This window comes from Otolemur garnettii, unplaced genomic scaffold, assembly GCF_000181295.1.
Source record: "Otolemur garnettii isolate 467f Iridium unplaced genomic scaffold, OtoGar3 scaffold00166, whole genome shotgun sequence".
In the NCBI taxonomy this organism is placed as follows: domain Eukaryota; kingdom Metazoa; phylum Chordata; class Mammalia; order Primates; family Galagidae; genus Otolemur; species Otolemur garnettii.
In genome coordinates, this window is record NW_003852561.1 from 3,936,973 (window position 1) to 3,951,898 (window position 14,926).

Genomic DNA, 14,926 nt, shown 5'->3' on the forward strand with positions numbered 1-14,926 from the left:
GCTCACAGCAACCTCCAACTCCTGGGCTCAAGCGAGTCTCCTGCCTCAGCCTCCCAAGTAGCTGGGACCACAGGCGCCTGCCACAACACCTGGCCATTTTTTGGTTGCAGCCATCATTGTTGTTTGGCAAGCCTGAGCTGGGGATTCAAACCCGCCACCTTAGGTGTATGTGGCTGGCGCCTTAGCTGCTTGAGCCACAGGCGCCGAGCCCAGTTCCTCTTCTAATAAGCAGTAAAACCAGAATTATAACACAAACCCCCACAAGATCCCCCACTCCCCACTCCTTATTCAGATTCCTACCCATAAATCATATGCTTAGAGCCTTGTGTCCTGAAACCAGGCATTTACATGACATTACCAGATCCTTTATGTAGTTTTATGTTCTCTTGGCTACCTTCTCTGGTCACCAGTGACTATGAATTGACCCATTATTTCTATGGACTAGATATCATAGAATTAGAGAAGCTGAGAGAGAGCGTAGTTTAATGGTTAAGAAAATTGGCTCTGGTGTCAGTTATATCTGGGTTATGATTCTGGTTCTATTATTTATTAGCAAGAGGATCTGCAGGTCACTTTGGCTTAAGGATTAGGCTCTTCTCAGGTAAATTTCTGAGAAAAGTGAGAAGAACCAAAGGTTGTTTTCTCTATTAACTCCTTACGCCTTCACATTTCTCTGGCAATGAAGATAATCACTCTGTTCCTTTATGAGTTCCTACAATTTGCCTGATACAGCCATATTTCTGTTAAAGATGCTCAGGATATACAGTTACGTAGCATTTTGCTGCATAAGAATTCAAAGTTTGCTAATGTATTTGTATTTATTTCTCCACATGGTATCAAAGTAGAGTAACTCTGGATGTGAATGTGGGTGACTATACCCAGGTTTTATTGAAAAAACTGAAACTTTTTGAGTTTTGATTCGTTTGAGTTGCACTAGATCAGAGAGAGAATTATAAGTCAAATCTCTTAATTTGACATAGGCAGCTTCCCCCCAAGTATGTATTACTGATAAAGACAGTTATTTTGTAGGTAGGTTTGAGGTTCAGTTCTGGATTTCTAGCACAAATAATATAAATTATAGGCAGTGTTGAGCTGAACTTACTGAAATAAGAGTAAATTATATGCCCTAAAAGCAAAGGTTTCTGATTTCCTGGAAAGGGGCAAAATACAAATTTTTGTGGTCTCAGAGGGTTTTCATATCTCTCCGGGCTTGGGAAAACTGTTGTTACCGTCAAATCTGGATATCTGAGTTCTTTTAGAAGGACTTTCCATTTTAATCTTCACTAACCAAAGAGCCTGCATGCCTTGGGCTAAGAAATGAGTAGAATAAAGGAAGCACGTGCTCTCCTGTTGACTGGTGCTTCCCTCTCGAAGTGTGAGACGAGAAGGCTACACTGTGGAGGCAGGGACAGACTCAGGACAGAGGCACCTAACCCACAGTGAGGCATGAGCTTTAGAGAGAAATCATTTCTCCCGTGTTTAATATAGAGCTTTCTGCATACTGCATGTAAGTGCTTTCTCCTGTAGAGAGCATGTATAATTTTCACCAGATTGTTTCCAAGCTATGTTGGTATTGGTTTCAGAAGGATCGAGGGGTAAGCACAGTATCTGGAGCCAGACAGCCTGGGCGTGCATTCTGTCTCTCCTTCCTACTGGCCATGTAACCCTGGTCTTGCTATTTAACCTCTCTGTGCCTCAGCTTTCTCATCTGTAAAATAGGGATAATTATAATACCTATCTCACAGGGTTGTTGTGAGAACCATAAAATTGCCCTAAATGCTTCTGCTGTTAATGTTGTCTCTATACTAATGAGGGCAAGAGACTAAGAGCGTAAAGCTCTCTACCCTTTCCTTTCTTTTTTTTTTTTTTTTTTGAGACAGAGCCTCAAGCTATCCCCCTGGGTAGAGTGCTATGGCATCACAGCTCACAGCAACCTCCAACTCCTGGGCTCAAGCGAGTCTCCTGCCTCAGCCTCCCAAGTAGCTGGGACCACAGGCGCCCGCCACAACGCCCGGCTATTTTTTGGTTGCAGCCGTCATTGTTGTTTGGCGGGTCCGGGCTGGGGATTCAAACCCGCCACCTTAGGTGTATGTGGCTGGCGCCTTAGCCGCTTGAGCCACAGGTGCCGAGCCCCCTTTCCTTTCTAGAAGAGGACTTTCTAACTTGCCCCATGGTTCCAGCTTCAGATCTCTAAAAATGCAGGCCCCTAGTGTGACCATTGTGCTCCGTCACCAGTTTACTAGATGGATAACTAGTGTGGGCCTAGTTTCGTGAGAGAAAACAGTAAATCTGGTGCTGAGGAAAAACCATTAGCAGTAGCATCAACTCACATTTATTGATGGGGTGCAGGGAACCGTACATAGGCCATGGTAGAATGAATGTCTCTGACCCTCAGAGGAATTGATACTTGTTCACCTGTGACACAGGAAGGGGATTTGAAAAGGGCTATGATGTGACAGAAGTGGCATGCATGGTGTGCTCCTCAGACTGTAAGATACAGGATAAATAGACCGAGAAAAGCAAAGAAGGAATTATTTTTCCAAGAATGCAGATGACAGAGAGAGCAAGAACAGGGAGGGCCCTTGCCAGTGGGAAGACAGTAGGAAGACAGTGAAGCTGAGGTTGCTGAAAAGAGTGAGGGGCTGGAGAAAACACCCTAGAAATCAAGGGGTTGGATGGTGTCAGGGGAACATGGAGGTGGTGGTGCAGCAGAACAGATGGAAAATGAGTCCAGGGAAAAGACTATTGGGTTGGACTCGAAGGTGGGTTTTGGAAACTTTAGGAGGGGTGAGGGTGTAAGCATGGCTATCCCGTTATGCCACCTCAGTTGCGTGTTAGTCTTTAATTCCTTCAAAAGCTGGGTGCAAGGGGAAATGGGACAATTGTGGCTATAAATGTTATTCTATATGGTGTTTGTAATCTATTATAAAAATGAATGTATAAAACAGAAACACAGTGCTAAGTGCAGGCTGGCATAGGGAATAAACCGCAAGGGAGAGGGCGAGTAAGTGAATCTGTGAGGGCTCCTTAGGGATTCTTCAAGGGTGAGTGGAATGTTAGGGAGGCTGTTAGGGCTGTGGCTTTTTTTGAAAAGGGAGAAGGAGACCAGCCAGAGAAACGGTAACTGAAAAGGGCAGCTCTTGGCATTTAGAGCATGCTTTGGACAGGTCAGAGGAGTAAGGTCCAGAAATAACACGGCCTGCCATCCATGGGGCTCTTGAGGAATGACCCAAAAAAGGAGGCTTTGCCTGAAACACATAGGAATAGTGAAATAGTTTTGGGGTCAGAGAGTAGTCATTGAGTCTCAGTGGAAAACAGACCCTTGGATGACATCTACATCTGCTTTCCTCTCTTGGTCCAACATCAGAGATCGTGGCAGAGTTACATGTGTTCTCAGGCTTGCCTGGAACATGCGCAGGGGTGTAGGGGAAGGAGCAATGGCTATGAGGTGAGCAGGCTGCTGCTTGGCTCATTAGAGGGCACTTGCTCAGGATGTGTACACTTCTGCTGACTGGTCTTTGCTGTGGTTTGATGGTTTAAAAAAATACAAACCACAAACCAAAATAACTCCTTTTCTCTACCACATTTTCCACTGGGCATTCTTCCTAGTATATTTACTGGGGAAATGGCACCTTCTCTAGCTTTTGTTTCTGAAAGAGGCCACAAGTAATATCTAATATAAGAGTATCTCTTTTATCAGCAAATGATTCACAAACATAGCTGGGTCCTCACCACATAGCTGGACTTTTATGTTTACTGTGGAAGAAAAGAAGCCTCTTTTCATATCACTGTTCAAATGGCAATCATAATTATAAAGGGTTGTTTGAGTTCCCTTCTGCTGATTTTTTTAAACATCTAGCCCATCTTGTTACCCTTCTTTCTAAATATGTACACTTAGAACACATGGCATCTCTGTGATTTAAAGATAAAAAATACATAGTGGACACAGTGGCACATGCCTGCAGTCCCAGCTACTTAGGAGGCTAAGACGGGAGGATCACTTGGGCCTGGGAGTTCGCTCAGCCTGGGCAACATAGCATGATCTCCATCAGTCAGTACGTAGTAAATAAATGAATTTGTGCATACATACATAACTGGCCAAGACCATAAATGGACCTGGCAGATGAAGTTGGTTCCAAACAGACGTCTGAGCTAAATGAAATGATGTTATCTGTTGCTGAAGCCATAACTACCTGCCACGTCTCTTTGCCACTGAGTGCCCTATTGGAGGGAACTGAGCCATATGGAAAAGACTAAAGTTAAAACCTGAGTTTGGTGTAAGCTTCCCTTAACTGGCTGTGTGAATGTATATAGGTAACTGACGCCAACCCCGCCTGCCTAATAATGTTGTGAGGATTAGAATCAAAACAAGGGTAGGGAAGGTATGTGGAATTACATTGTGAAGCTCTTTGGGAAGGGGGGTGTATGTGTATGTGTGTTTTGTTTTCTCAAGTATAATTTTTTAAATAGATAATAAAATTACATTGTTCCAAAATGAAAATAACAAGATTTATAAAGAAAAATCTTGTTTCCCTCTCTGTCACCCTCCATTCCCCTCCTCCTCCCTCAGGTTACCACCATTTCTATTAGTTTTGGTGTATCTTTTTCTTAGTGCCTCAGAGTAACTATAGAGAGAGGTATATTGACCGCCTGCCTCCTTTTTATGCAGGGGAGCCAGTGGTAGCATACCTTATCTTCTGCTCTCCATCTTGCTCTCACTTCACTTAGCAACCTGTCTTGGAGGCATTTCCTTATCAGTACATCTTCATTATCTTCACTGTCTGCATGGACCTTAGTTTATTTAACCATTTCTCTCACTAGTGGAACTCAGTTGTTTTGGTCTTTTGCTATTACAAACTATTAGAGTAAGTTAATATATGTACGGTGCTTAGAATAATGCCATAATACTGTGTGCATGCAAGTACTTTGTATCTATAGGACACAGTCCCAGAAACAGAATTGCTTGAAAAGGATACATGAATTTGGAATTTCTCTAGATATTGAAAAATTTCTTTCCATGGGCATTTTGTCATTTTCCACATTTGTAACATACTCTATACAAATTCAGGTATTAGACATGCTTCACATAATAGGTACCTAACAGCAGTAGTTGACAAATTGTCACTACTAAATTGTCTATTGAGATTATCTGTGTTCATTGTTGGGGACAGAGTATGCCAAGGCCTTAGTAAGTGATGGGGTTTTTCACTGATCCTATGTTTCTAACATTTTCTTTCTATTAATCCTGCTTTGTTCTTTTTTTATTATAGTAGCAGAAAAATTGTTATAAGAGTAACACTCGAGTTAGAAACCAAATTTTAAAAGATTATGCCTGGGCAGTGCCTGTGGCTCAGTGAGTAGGGCACTGGCCCCATATACCGAGGGTGGCAGGTTCAAACCCAGCCCCGGCCAAACTGCAACAAAAAATAGCTGGGCGTTGTGGTGGGCGCCTGTAGTCCCAGCTACTCGGGAGGCTGAGGCAAAAGAATCGCCTAAGCCCAGGAGTTGGAGGTTGCTGTGAGCTGTGACCCACGGTGCTCTACCAAGGGTGACAAAATAAGACTCTGTCTCTAAAAAAAAAGATTATGGCTAGGTATGGTGGCTCACGCAAATAATCTCAGTACTCTGGGAGGCCAAGGCAGGTGGATTGCTGGAGCTCACGTGTTCCAGACCAGCCTGAGCAAGAGCAAGACCCTGTCTCTAAAAAGTAGCTGGCATTGTGGTGGGTGCCTATAGGCTCAGCTACTTGGGAGGCAAGAGAATCACTTGAGCCCAAGAGTTTGAAGTTGCTGTGAGCTATGACACTATAGCACGCTATTAGGGGCAAGAAAGTAAAACTCCGTCTCAAAAAAAAAAAAAAAAAACCGGCTCGGCGCCTATAGCTCAACCGGCTAAGGCGCCAGCCACGTACACCTAAGGTGGCGGGTTCGAATCCCCAGCCCGGACCCGCCAAACAACAATGACGGCTGCAACCAAAAAATAGCCGGGCGTTGTGGCGGGCGCCTGTAGTCCCAGCTACTTGGCAGGCAGAGGCAGGAGACTCGCCTGAGCCCAGGAGTTGGAGGTTGCTTTGAGCTGTAATGCCACGGCACTCTACCCAGGGGGACAGCTTGAGGCTCTGTCTCAAAAAAAAAAAAAAAAAAACCTGATAAATTTGATTTAATAAAAAACAATTTTTTGGTAGGCTAGCAAATATCATAAACTAAATTAGAAGGCAAATTACTTAATAGGAAAAAAATTTGCAACCAATGTAAATATATAGGATGCTATCTCTGAGCACTATGAAAATTATATACTGTATTTTTATTGTACCATTTCTATGTTTAGACACACAAATACTTACCATTGTATTACAGTTGCCTGCCATATTCAGTATAGTGACACGCTGCACAGGTTTTAGTCTAGGAGCAGTAGGCTATACCATACAGCTCAGGGGTGCAGTAGGCTGAATTGTCTACGTCTGTGTAGGTACTCTATGATTATTTGCATGGTAGGAAGTTTTAAATAAGAGCCAAGTGCCACTGAAGTTTGTGCTTTCCTTTCTGGAAGTCTTTATTCAACCTTGAGTTACTGGTTGTTAGCGAAAGATTGGGAGTGACTTAATGAGGTCTTTGGTCGTCCTGTTTTCTTAGGTCCACGTTGCCAAGACAGATCCGTCAGAGCAGAACAGATTACTTGGTTTTGTCATACTTCTTTGAAAAAGCAATACTTACATAAATACATACATAGCACTACATACATACAAACACACTACAAGTATAATAATTTGTTTTTTGTTTCTGTTTCTGTTTTTGTTTTTGTTTTGAGACAGAGCCTCAAGCTGTCACCCTGGGTAGAGTGCTGTGGCATCACAGCTCACAGAACCTCCAACTCCCGGGCTTAAGCGATTGTCTTGCCTCAAACTCCCAAGTAGCTGAAACTACAGGCGCCTGCCACAATGCCTGGCTACTTTTTGGTTGCAGCTGTCATTGTTCTTGGCAGGCCCAGACTGGATTCAAACCCACCAGCTCTGGTGTATGTGGCTGGGGCCTTAGCCACTTGAGCCACAGGCGACAAGCCAATATAATAATTTGTTAATGAAGTGAAATACGTCATAGAACAAAGACAACAAAAAATATAAAACATTTATAATTCATAAATGAAAATATATCTGTCATCTTAATCTAGTCTAAGAGAGTGAAATCTTTGATCTCTGGTAGGATTTCAGAAAACTGTTTTCTTAGGTAAAAGGTCTTCCTTCCCCACATTTGAAGCTTTTCTGTTTCTGAGTGAATTTCACCTAACCAGTCTGCAGCTATATCCACAGATACTGCTTTTCCCTTTTTCCAGATGGATTCTGCTCTTTCTCTTATAAAATACAGAGACATTGCCAGTTGGGGTTTTTTGTTTGTTTTTTAAGGGAGAGTTCACTTGTTTTATTTCTTTCTCATTGCATGTAAACAAGACCTTAAAGTTTAAACAAATTTAATTTCACCTTTGTTCCTAAAACTGACTTTTTTATCCATCTATTTGTTCCTCTCAATGTAACCTTGTCATCCCTGGAGCCGATTTATATTTTGTTTTCTTTTTTTTTTTCCTTGGGAATGCTTGTTTCTAGTGGCCAGAGTGCTTAGGAGCTCAGAGCTGCAACTTTCTTTGGATCAGAATGGCCTCCTGAATTGTGCCTGAGCAGCGTTCCCTCAGTTTCAGACACACTGATCCTAATCTTCTCAGTCAAACTCCAAGACATGCAGTGTCAACAGTTAACAGCAGCCACAAGTCCATTATCTCTATAGGGTACAATTACTTGGCCGCCACCTAGACTGTGAGGTTTTTGCAGGCCCCCCCAAAATTCATATCCTGAAGAGAGAGACTAATCAAGGCAGGTCCTCTTGGCAGGGACATTGAAAGGGTGGATTACAATTGATAGGAGTTTTAATTTGTGAGGACTTAATCTGATCTGCTTTGGGAGCAAGATAGTGTGGATGTACTTACTGTCCATTTTCTCTGGGCATTCTTTGAAGATTCATTTGATTGCATAGTGATAGTATTGTTATAAGGACACAGAACTTTATTACATGAATCTGCCCCTATCGTTCACCTGCCTCACTGCCCAGAGCGCCTCTAAGGGCTTATTCAGCCTGTATTGTGGTGAGGGGAAGGATGACTAAAGCCTCAAATTGTATGGGGCCTGTAGTCTGGTCTCTTGCTTGCTGAAAGCTACTTTTGCGGAAGGCAGATGCTGAGTTTTTTCAGGAAGCACTTAACATGCAGCAAGAAATGGTACTAGTTGGCTCTTTAGCTGACAAAACTTTTATTGCAAGAACTTAGTGGCACTAGAGAGGTGATGTTAAGGGCCAGGTCCTGACTTGCTGACATAAGCAAAGCCAGGGACTTAGGAATATATAATCAAAAAAGCAAAAAAAAAAAAAAAGAAAAAAAAAGAAAGCAGAAGCAGCACAGGCCAGGGCACCAGTCTGTGCTCCCCTTCCTTCTTTCTCCTACTGAGAAGAGGGTCTGCACTGGGGGCAAGGATGCAGTCCCTCCCCTGACTTGGTCAGAGTTGCTGAACACCTTCTCAGGCATTTTCTCCTGAGGGTAAACACGCTGTGCCACAGACAGTCTGTCTTTGACTTCTATCAGAGGGGAAAAGCAAAACTGGACATAGATGACCTCACCAAAGCAATTGTTTTTTCAGGTAAAATAATGTCCTGTCACACCATTTAGTTTATAAAATTAGACCTACCACCGTGTTAGTAATTTAAATCAGCAGTTCTCAAAATGTGATCTGAGGATCTCTGTGGGACTCTGGGACCTTTTTAGAGGGTCTGCCAACTCTTCCCTTCTCCACCAACATATCTGTGAGGCTGGAATTTCTTCATCTGTTTCAGCCAGAACAATATATTACAACAGATTGAACACAGATGCAGATATAGGAATTCAGCTGTCTGTGAAGGCAGACATTTCACCTCTATGTTTTGGAGAATATTATTTTTTCCTAAATACAAAGAGGGTGCCAAAAATGTATACACATTTTAAGAAAAGAAAAAATTGCATTAAATTCATAATTCTCAGGTCATGTTTGATTTCTGCAATTACAGGAAGTGCTTAATGTGACTTGTATTCATCTTTTATTTTCAGTATATATTGAGCCTCCATACAGTCCTACTCACTGGAGAAATCTATAAATCCTAGGGCCTTACCAAAGAGGACAGGGTAAGCAGCTGTCTGGGTCTTCTAGGTCGGCCTGGTCCTCATCACAGAATTCCTTTTTTCTTTGAGACAGATTCTTATTAAATTGCCCTCAGTAGAGTGCTGTGGCGTCACAGCTTATAGCAACCTCTAACTCTCGGGCTTAAGTGATTCTCTTGCCTCCAAGTAGCTGGGACTACAGGCGCCCACCACAACGCACAAATGTTTTTTTAGTTGCAGTTGTCATTGTTGTTTATCAGGCTGAGGCCGGCCTCAAACCTGCCAGCCTTGGTGTATGTGGCCAGCAACCTACTTACCTGAGCTAGGGCGTTGAGCCCACAGATTTCCTTCTAAGAAAACATAGGTTGTGTGACCCTTTGATTCTCAGCATCATCTGTGGATAAAGCGCCTGCTGGGAATGATGGCGTGCCCATCAGGATGCCTGCATCAGCCTCACTGGTTGCTGTAGGAAATCCGTGCTAGAAAGGAATGAGTAAAACAGCCAGGGATGCTGAAAGGGCCCATGGTAAGAATGGATCTGATGTGCTTGTCTTTTCCTACCTGGAGATGTATCTCCTTAGGTATGGCTATATGAGCAAAAAAATGTTTACTAGCAAAAGGGTCATCACTTGCTGTCAGCAGTGCAGCTGAGCAGTGGAACAGCAACACAGGATCTGGTATCAGCCTTAGGTCCAAGGTCCAGCTCAACCACACCCAGGCAACCTGGGCATATTACTTACTTACCCCAAGCCCCAGTTTTCTAATTGGTGAAAATACAGTTATGCCTGACCTATCTGCTTCATAGAATTGCTAATACTATTTAGATTAAGTGAAATTATAGTTGTATTAGTTTTGTAAAAGGCTTTATAGTATAAATGGGGCTTCTGTTCTTTGCTCCTTGCCCTCTGGACTCACGAGACTTCTGTTTTTTCCTCCAGGTTACCTGTGCATGACAGACGAGTGGTTCTCTGAGTTTGTCTACGAGGTGGTGGTGGACAGGAAGTATGTCCCTGAAGAGGTGCTAGCGGTGTTAGAGCAGGAACCCATTATCCTGCCAGCATGGGACCCCATGGGGGCTTTAGCTGAGTGATATTGCCTCCAGCTCTTTCCTCCTCCCACCGAACCTGAAGTAGCTGCAAAGGACAGATCCAGGGACTGAAGCCAAAGTCACACAGGTGACTGTGTATTCCCATAGGACACCGTCAGCCTCTTGGATTTCCAGTCTCTTCCAGGAGCTTCTTCGGGGAAGTGTGCTTTATGCTGAAACAAATATTCTTAAAGAAAACAAAAAGGGGAAAGATCAGGTCATACTATCTACTCTCGTCATCTCCTACAGCTCAGGATCTCTCAGCATTTTAATCAAATGTAATTGTTTGTCTTAACTCTGTCAAAAAGGTTTGCTTCAGTATCTGTGTTTTGATAAGACAGGAGAAGATGAGCAATTGAGGTGTACGGAGAACAAACAGACCTACTGCTCCTTGTTCCTAGAGTAGGGTGGGGGGAGGGTTTCCTACAATTTGAGCTCTCAAAACTGCATGCTGCCTGACAGGCTCACTGTCCTTCCTAGATGGCAGTCACTGAATTCAGTTTTTTCAAGGTAATTTCATGTGCCTCTAAAAGCCCAAGAATGGGAGGTTGATCAGGTCTGACATGATTCCTTCCTGTTTCTCGGAACAGTGGGAGCACAGCTGTACTTGAGTCAGGTTTAAGTAGAGGCTTAGACTTAAGTGGGGTGAGAGAACAACCAAAACCTTATCATGATCTCAATTATAATCATTAGGGGGAGCTCTCACCTAATAGTTTAACGTCTGCCTCTGGAATTGGGGGTTGGGTGGGCAAGGAAAGGTGATATCCATTCTTTCTGACAACTAGATGGTGCTGAGTCGCTTTTGAATAAAACACTTTGCTAAATGAGAAGAAGTTGGCTTATTTGATCTAAGAAGCTATAAAAGAAGGCAAACATGTGTCTCACTTTCTTCAAAATAAAAAAAACAGGAAGGCTTCCCTGCTTCAGCTTCTCTGCAGATTATATGTTCCTTCCCAGCCTGTACCAATTCTCATTGGCTTCTGCAAAGAGCTTCAAAATACCATATGTAAGAAGGCCTGGACCCCTGCCACTTAATCATTCTTCCACCCAGATCCTGGAGCCTTACAAAGGTGAGAAGTGAGGTTCTGTTGGGCCAGCCTTAGAATGGGTTGGAAAGCATGTATCTTACTGAGACTGGGCCTGCCTTGTACCGAAAGCAAATAAGTAGAGCACCCTGGTCAGCATTTCAGTGCCTGAGACCCCTGCTGGTCTTACTACCCAAGGATCTGTTTCTATCAGGGGTACTGTCTATCACAGCACTTTTCTAAGATGAAACTAGGTTAAGGTTCAGGCTTTCACCAAAGTGTTCACAGTATTCCGGTAATCCTCTCCCCAGCAGGATAAATTCATTTCTAGACACAAAAACTGCAAAACAGATTAAAAGCATACAGGAAGAAAAGATTATGTCCCAAGTAAAGACAATTGGATAGACAGCTAACTCCTCATCAGCATCTATACACCAGAAGACAGTGAAATATATCTTCAAAGTGCTAAAGAAATCAACTGTGAACCTAGAATTCTTTGCTTGATAAAACTTGATAAAAGTTTTATAGAAGGGCAGTGTTTCTATATGAAAAGCTTAGATGTATCAAAGATTATAGAGCAAAGAACTAGTAAGTGTGTCGATTAGTTAAAAAAAGAAAAGTGAATGTAGATAAGTCTTTCAGGGTTCACAAAAGGTAAGACAGAAGCCCCTGAAAGTAGTAGATAATAGGAAAGGAGGTGATTTGAAGATATTCTAAGGTCCTTGGGTGATTCAGGAAGAAAACAAATATTAACTTTAGACTTTGGTATGTTAATAATGTATGCTAAAAATTTCCTGATTACTAAAATAAGTAAAGGATATAGTTTCTAAGCAAGAATAAATAGAATGTGAAAATATAATTAACTCACAAGAAGGCAAGATAGAGAAGAGAAAGCATGCAGAACAAATACAATATCCAGAATAAAATAGTAGGAATAAATATGAACGTGTCAGTGATTTCAGTATGTATAAATGGATTAAATGCTCAGAAAAAAGACAGATTGCCAGATTAGATGTTTAAAAGAAATGCAGCCATGTGCTGATTATAAATAGACATAGACTAGAATATTTAAAAGGCTGGAAAAGATATACTATGTATCAGGCAGATACTAACCAGAATAAATCTAGTGAAGTTATATTAGCCCACAAAATTAGGCCCACTCTGAATAACCAGAGACTGACTGATTCCAGGGTATGTTATTCACATAAACTGTTAGGTGAATGGCCTCCCTGGAGTTGTGCAACACTGGCCCTGGAAATAGGATTTAAGAAAAAAGAGCACTGGCCAGGTGCCATGGCTCACACCAGTAATCCTAGCAGTCTGGGAGGCCAAGGTTGGAGAATCACTTGAGCTCAGGAGTTTGAGACTGCCCTGAGCAAAAGTGAGACACCATCTCTACTAAAAATAGAAAAATTAGCCTGGCATTGTGGCAGACGCCTGTAGTCCCAGCTACTTAGGGGGCTGAGGCAAGAAGATCATTTGAACCCAGGAGTTAGCTGTGAGCCTAGCTCACCAGGCTGACCTCATGGCACTCTATCCTAGGCAACAGAGTGAGACTCTTGTCTCAAAAAAAAAAAAAGAAAAGAAAAGAAAAGAAAAACACCGTACTTAATAACTTCACATTCTTTTTGAGTACACATGGAACTTTTAAAAAAAATTGACCACATACTGGGAGATTGGTAAAGTCAACCTCCACAAATTTCAAAGGGTTGTTATGTAGACAACATGCAAACCATAGTGCAATTAAGTTAGAAATGAAAATTAAAAGATAACTGGAAGACCACTATATGTTTTGTTTTGTTTTGTTTTTGGTCTGTTTTTTTGAGACAGAATCTCAAGTTGTCATCCTGGGTAGAGTGCTGTGGTGTCATAACTCACAGCAACCTCCAACTCTTTTGGGCTCAAGTGATCCTCTTGCCTCAGTTTTTCTATTTTTAGTAGAGAAAGGGTCTCGCCTTTGCTCGGGCTAGTTTCGAACTCGTGAGCTCAAACAATCCACCTACCTCAGCCTCCCAGAGTGCTAGGATTACTGGTGTAAGCCACCATGCCTGGTCTCATTATATGTTTAGAAATTAACTCAACAGTCCAAGAAGTTATAAAGGAAATTTAGTGTGAGCAGTAATAAAAGTAATACATACTAAAACAAGGGATGCTGCTAAAACAGCACTTAAAAGAAATTTTGTAGCATTAAAATATTAATATAATTAAAAGTACAGAATATTGTATAATTCTGAATAATTAATGTTTAATATTAAAATTGCTTTAGAAGAAGAATAATATATTAAAATATTAAAATTACATTAGACTGTAGAAAAGGCTGAAAATTGCCATCTGTTTCAAATAACTACAACAAGCTGGGTGTAGTGGCTCATGCCTATAATGACAATGCCTCACAGGCTGAGGTAGGAGGATCCCTGAGGCCAAGAGTTCAAGACTAGCCTAAACAACATAGCAAGACCCTGTCTCTAGAAAAGTTACTTTTAAAAAATTAGCCAAACGTGATGGCACATACCTATAGTCCCAGCTACTTAGGAGGCTGAAGCAGGAGGATCACTTGAGCCCAGGAGTTTGAGGTTACAGTGAACTATGATGATCCCACTGCATTCTAACCCAGGAGGTAGAGCAAGACCTTGTCTCAAAAAAAAAAAAAGGCAACATCATACACACTGAAGCTGGCAGGTTCGAACCTGGCCCAGGCCAGCTAAACAACAATGACAACTGCAACAAAAATAATAGCCGGGCATTGTGACGGGCACCTGTAGTTCCAGCTACTTGGGGGGCTAAGGCAAGAGAATCACTTAAACCCAGGAGTCTGAGGTTGCAGTGAGCTATGACACCACAGCACTCTACCCAGGGCAACAGCTTGAGACTCTGTCTCAAAAAAAAAAAAAACAAATAAAAGCCATTTTTCAAATAAGATCAATATCCAGTGGAGAAAAACAAAGAACAGTAGGTATATCTTCTCTGCTGAAGATCAAGGGAAATGGACTGAAGTTTTAGTCAGAGATCTGAGTTGGAAGGACTTGCTAAGAATTGGATGACTGGTAAGCTCGGAAATGAAAGGACATGGAATTGTCTTCCCCTATAATGGGGAGTGTCACCAGAGGTGAACCTGATGACTCTGGGCTCTGGAAGGTTGTGGCCTGAGTCACGGTGACCCTAACATGTCCAAGACACCAAGACCTGATAATGAGCTGCGCCTTCAGGATGTGGTTGTGGCCCTATCTGCTTGCTTTGGCTCATCTGTAAAGGGCAATTCTAATTTGCTGTGGGCAGCGCCAGGCACTAGCACTTTAATTCCCATCTCTCCAGGGTGGTGTGGATAAGCATGGTTACTACTATGCTGTAGTTAGTCATTTGTTAAGTGGGATTTTAAAAAATAGTTCCAGATGGGCATTCTTACACGTAGGACAACATGTTCAGAACCATTGTTGCTTCTCATGAAGCTGACCCTTCCTTCCTTGTATCATTTCTGTGATACAAATAGATTGAAAACTAGGAATAAAGGCTCGGTGCCTGTGGCTCAACTGGCTAAGGCGCCAGCCACATACACCTAAGGTGGCAGGTTCAAATCCCCCTGGGCCCGCCAAACAACAATGATGGCTGCAACCAAAAAATGGCCGGCGCTGTGGCGGGCGCCTGT

At 42.4% G+C, this 14,926-nt stretch overlaps 1 protein-coding gene across 2 annotated transcripts in view; it reads left to right on the forward strand.

The window, feature by feature from the left end:
* Positions 1 to 11,088, forward strand: part of BLMH (bleomycin hydrolase) — a 51,550-nt gene extending 40,462 nt beyond the window's left edge. For both annotated transcript variants that reach the window (XM_003800109.2, XM_012811582.1), the window contains exon 12: positions 10,110 to 11,088. In XM_003800109.2, coding sequence (XP_003800157.1) covers positions 10,110 to 10,261 — 152 coding nt within the window. In that variant the 3' untranslated portion in view covers positions 10,262 to 11,088. The remainder of the gene's footprint in view (positions 1 to 10,109) is intronic.
* Positions 11,089 to 14,926: the final 3,838 nt, after the last annotated feature.